Source organism: Colobus angolensis, unplaced genomic scaffold (genome assembly GCF_000951035.1).
Source record: "Colobus angolensis palliatus isolate OR3802 unplaced genomic scaffold, Cang.pa_1.0 Scaffold56, whole genome shotgun sequence".
Taxonomy (NCBI): Eukaryota; Metazoa; Chordata; class Mammalia; order Primates; family Cercopithecidae; genus Colobus; species Colobus angolensis.
This window is the reverse complement of record NW_012119154.1, coordinates 1,008,988-1,014,592: the sequence shown is the minus strand read 5'-3', so window position 1 is coordinate 1,014,592 and position 5,605 is coordinate 1,008,988. Positions and strand designations below refer to the sequence as shown.

General features: G+C 33.0%; 1 protein-coding gene across 1 annotated transcript in view; it reads right to left on the bottom strand.

The window, feature by feature from the left end:
* Nucleotides 1-921: 921 nt before the first annotated feature.
* Nucleotides 922-5,605, bottom strand: part of ZCWPW2 (zinc finger, CW type with PWWP domain 2) — a 108,801-nt gene continuing 104,117 nt past the window's right edge. Inside the window, exons 7-8 of the mRNA XM_011961525.1 lie at nucleotides 4,640-4,764; nucleotides 922-1,483 (exon numbers count right to left, since the gene is read on the bottom strand). Of these exons, the coding sequence (XP_011816915.1) occupies nucleotides 1,322-1,483; nucleotides 4,640-4,764 (287 nt within the window). The 3' untranslated portion in view covers nucleotides 922-1,321. The remainder of the gene's footprint in view (nucleotides 1,484-4,639; nucleotides 4,765-5,605) is intronic.

Sequence of the window (5,605 nt, the reverse complement as noted above, 5' to 3'; positions counted from 1 at the left end):
AATGGCATGGGATCTGGAACCTGACAGAAATGTACTCAACTTCTGAGAGCTCTATTTACTGGTTATATGACTTCAGACAAGTTAGTAGGTAAAATATGAACCCAGACAGGCTTTACAACTCAACATCCTATGACACAGTATCAGAATGCGAAGGACTACATGAGGAAAACAAGGAGGACAGAAATACATACACACTATACTTTGACAAATAAGATATTTCACTGTTATGGGTCTATCTCTACTCTCCACTCTATGTGATTACTACAGAATCTAAAAATACTTAAAAGAAGCAACCCACTCAATGAGTCCTTAGTGATATGTTGGTTGTTTGGTGTCTTATTTGTTTTTAATATCTATACATGTGCTGCCTCCTTGATAAAGCAATATGAGGCAACTCACAATAAAATTCACCACTGTGGTGATGCTCTCATGCACTTCTCTCACTTGGAATGCCCTCTTCCTCACCCCGCACCGCCAGAGAGAGAGAGAGCAGGAACTAAAGATAGGTGTGAATGCCCACATATTTCAGTGTACGTAAAGCAAGATCTAGAATGAAATCTACTAAAACTGTTCATGAGAATTTCTGAAAAATGATGTAGTTTTTACTTTCTATATTGTTAGATTTCTTATAATGAATATGTTTAACTTCTCCATATACATGTTAAATTACATTTTTCCACCTTTCTGATGATACCTCCAAAGACACTGATTCAGCAGGGAAGGGTCTAGGATTTTGATCTTCCAAAATCTCCCAGAGACTCTATTAAGCAGTCAGTTTTTGGGTACCATGGTTGAAATAATTGTTTCCAGTATAAGTAGCAAGTGAAATTTTGTTTTATAAGAAAAATTTCAACTCTATTAAACAATTATTTAAAAAATTATTTCCTTTTATTTTGTAATAGTTTGATTCCACCACAAATATACATTCTCTAAGTCTATCAGATTTGAATTACCTCTGAGAATTATAATAGCTTGGCCAGCCACTTTAAGTTATCCATTTTTGAATAAAGGGCCTAAACAATCATTGTAAAGCATATGTTTGTGAGGCAATTTCACAAACCATTTAAAAATTAAGGCAAACAAGAAATATATAAATACAACTATCAGGGTTTTTTAATTCTAAATTTTTAACACCAACTTAAATACCATTTGACTGGCTCTAAAAATCATGGCCGTTCTCAAAATATGAAGTAGAAAGCTATTGCAAATACAAACTTTGGTATAATTTATACCTATTTCACCAAACATTTTCAAGGTTTTAACTTTGGATAAATATAAAGATGCCAATATTTTTATAATTAACTTAAAAATATATAATATTCTAAAACTCAGACATCAAAGCATCTATTTCTTTAAATTTATTAGCTATATCCTCAATACATTCTCCAGCTTTTAATTTTATCCCATCAATTACAAGATAGTCCTCTTCATAGTTGTTTTCAAACAGACTGCCTGCAGGAGCTTCTGGGCTGCATTTAGATAACTGCAAAACAACCATATAATGAATCGGAACTACGTCAAATTTACCTGATTACTGGAACAAAACATAAAGTAGTCAGTAATTCCGCAAGCCACATTAGCTAAACAAACTTTTCTGTTATTCTAGTGTTCAAATAATAGTCACTATATATAGTATAATGTAGGGTGAATGTGTTTATATAAGAAAAAGTCATTATTTAGGTCTGTGTCTATTCCCCAGCCTTATACATTTTTAGTTTTAATTTTATGCTTTGGAAAAATGTGATAATTCTAATTCTGTGTGAGTTTTCTACGTTGTTTTATTTTTTACATTATTATTATAGGGAATACAACTTAAAATGTGACTGTTTTAGTCACATTTTCTGTGGTCATGTTGTCAAAAGGTCATCTGCATTGCTTAAAAATAGTGATAATTTGCTCTTGCTTAGTGGGAAAGGACACTAGTAAAAACAATACATATGTGGATTTATTTGCTTTATAACTTCAGAGCTTATTAAAGGTAGAGTTCACTTCCCATGTAATTCAAGGGAAAAAATATATATATAGTTCATAGAAATATTTTCACATATCAAAAATGTATTCTTTTATACAAATAATTTTTCAGTAAACTCTATTTTATTTGTATATGGATTATTCAATTTGTGAATTATTCAGATGGATTTATAAAAATCTAAAATTTATTTCCTCCGATTGCTTGCCAAGTTAGGGCATGTCACCCAATGTTAATATTGGCTTAAGAAGAACATAATTAGGAAGGTGACTCTACATAGGAAAATAATTTCATAAAACATTTCAATGACAAATAGAAATAAGTTTTGATTATCTATGTGTATAAGCTTTTTTCCATGTTGTTATTCTCATCCATTGATGTAAATGCCTGAGATAATCCACTTGAAACCTCACAGGTGAAATGAATGATGAAAACATCATCAAATTCACAACTTTGAAAACAGCTTATACAATGTCTCCTCAGAGAGTCAACGTGCTCAGGACTTTAAAATTCTTAGGGGTCTCTTCTTGGAGTATTTACCTTATTAAGTGGCCACCTTCTCCTAAAAACAACACATCTCCAGCTTTAAGTGGAGTTGCTTTTGGGAGACATATTAATTATTTCTAATAACAGTAAATAAATTCCAACATGTGATTATTTATTTACTTTTAAACTGAAATTTCTCCAGCTTTGCTAGTTGGTTTCACTGTTATTCTCCTCATTTAAAAGTGAACAAGAACCCAAATATCCTGAATCTGGCATGAATGCCAGACTTATAAAGCTCAGTATGCAGAGTGCTTATGATTCAGTAACCAGGAGGCACTCACCTGCCCACTAGCCAGTTAAAATAGCTAATTTTTACACTTCTGAAATGCTGTTTGAAAGAATAAAATAATACAAGAATCTAACACAAAAAGCAAGCTCCTGTCTGGTGATGGGTTAAAGCTATGTATTTTACCTTAAGAAATAAAAATCAGAAGTGTTTCTCTGTTCTATCATGGTACTACTTATAATGGCAAAACAGAAGTCAATTCTGTGCCTGTAAAAGCTCCAGGACATCGCTATAAAGATCAACCTGGCTGTATTTTTGAAAAGAAACTGCTAACACTGAAAAACACTATACAAAACCATATAGTATTCAAATAAAACACATATTTGCTGAAAAAGAATAATTTGTATATTAATTATATGTATGTAGGATGTATGATACCAATCTATAGGTCTTGTTCTGCAAAAGACCCATATATAGAAAACAAGTCTTTTTTTTCAGAAAGGAACCCAACTAGAAAAGTATCATTTACAACCTATGCACATTCAGGTAAAAATTGATATTGCTGATGCTGATTAAGAAAGTTATGTTTTTCAACTCAGTAGGAGTTTTTAATGTTAATATTACTTTCCTTTAGCACATTCATCTCCATAGTAGTACATTCTGTATATTTTATTAATTTCTAACTCAATAAAGGACATGTTTACAAATAATCTTTATTTTTGTTGACATTCTGAATGAAATCATACAACTGGGCAGTCTGCTTAAAGGTGTAAACCCCTTTGTCCATTTATAAATCCATCTTTTTCTACATCTTGGAACAGACAGACTTGGAGATAGGCAGTTGCTCAAAGTGTGAATGTGGGAAAAGAGAGATGAAGTAAGAAAATCTAAGCACGTATTCTCTCTAGCAACTGCCATTGCCAATTCTCATCTGTAGTAATAGCCAAACCTCAGGTGTTTGTTCCTATGGAAAGCACTTCTCCTGGTTTATCATATTTAATCCTCAAAACAATCCTCTGAGGTAAGTGATAAGCCACTTTTTCAAATTACACAAATCCTTATTGGCAGGACCAGGATTGGGACACAGGATTATATTTCAGAGTCAGTGTCAATATGCTCTCTTGACTCCAGGCACACTACATATCTAAATAAATGAATGAATAAAGCCTTAAGGTTACAGAACTCCTCACTGTCATTTTTTTTCCTAGTTAGGGAACAGCTGCACTGCCACATGAAAGTGTCTACCCTATGACTTCTTTTTCTCATACCTACCACATCACTGCTCTGTACTAATGGCATGAGCCTTGTATCACAAACTCTCATTTTATTTGCAGAGATGTTGAATAAAGTAAGCACATTTGGCCTTTCTGAGTTCAACATAGAAAGCCAAATGAAAAAATTAAAAAAGGATGAGTCTAGATATAAATAGTAAAACTTATTCCAGTGAAAAATTCTACCTCCAGTATGTTAATGATAAGGTTTGTCCCTGTAGAGATTATCTTGGTGCATAGCCTAGACAGGGCAGATTTTCCAGTGAGCTCTTGTTATCCTGGCCCCCTCTCCTGACTGTAAAGATTGGTAGCAAGGGGGAATTCTCTCTGGAGTGGCCTACTTCAGCTACAGTGAGCATCGTCCATCTTTCTTCACTCCAATCCCAAAGACTTAAAATTAAAAGAACTCCTCTGCTTAAACATAGATTTTTTTTTCAAATACTGATAGATGTGTTTTGATTTCTTAACAGGCTACTAGTTTATTATTTACCTCATGATAATCAAGGACTCAAATTTCAAACATAAAAATAGTTTTTTTATATATTTAAAATGTACAATTAGGAAAAATTCTACTGTTTAAATAATTTGAAGTTGTTATTTAGGTCTGAAAATGACTATCAATATTACCTTTTCTCCCATATTTATTTCCTCTCCAAGTCCTTCTTCAGACTCATCAGGTGTGACTGTGGGTTGCAGTGCTTGCTGTAGCATTTGCTCCAACTCTTTTAGTAAAACTTCTGTCTCAGATACAACTAAAAAAAACATGATTAATACAGTAAGAAATGCTACATCTCACTTAATTCAATCTAATTCATAATCTTAACTACCCAGAAAGAAGAAATCTTTTAAATGCTACAAGGTAAAATATAAATGTTTTATATACTTTTCTTAAATGACTTCTTCCTGATACAAAATTATTATGAATATCAACGTGAATCTTTTACAATTCTTCCTCAAAAAATGTAGGTAATAGCCTTGCTATGTATAAAGCATAAAGTAGAAGTGAAATATCAAAAGCTTATTAGAACTTTTTTTTAATTAGGGGCTAAAGGCACCAAACTAAATTATATTATTTATAGAAACAGCGTCAGCAAATTTTTTTCTAAAGGGACAGAGAGCCAATATTTCAGCCTTTGGGAGCCAGATGGTCTGTGACAACAACTCAATTCTGTTATTGTAGCACAAACCATTGACATGTACATAAACAAATGAGAGTGGCTATGTTCCAATAAAACTTTATTTACAAAAACAGGCAGCAGCTGGTGACCACAGTTTGCCAATCTCTACTATAGATTATTAAACTACTGTTAAAAGGAAAAGTTTTGTAATTAAGTGGCTAGGCTGAACACAAGCTAGTGCCTTCCTAATCCAAATGGCAACACATCTTAATTGCTTAATCTAATTTTTTAATACTGTATTTATAAAAGTCTTTTTGTATTATAAAAGTCACCATAGGCCGGGCACCGTGGCTCAAGCCTGTAATCCCAGCACTTTGGGAGGCCGAGACGGGCGGATCATGAGGTCAGGAGATCGAGACCATGCTGGCTAACACGGTGAAACGCCGTCTCTACTAAAAAATACAAAAAACTAGCC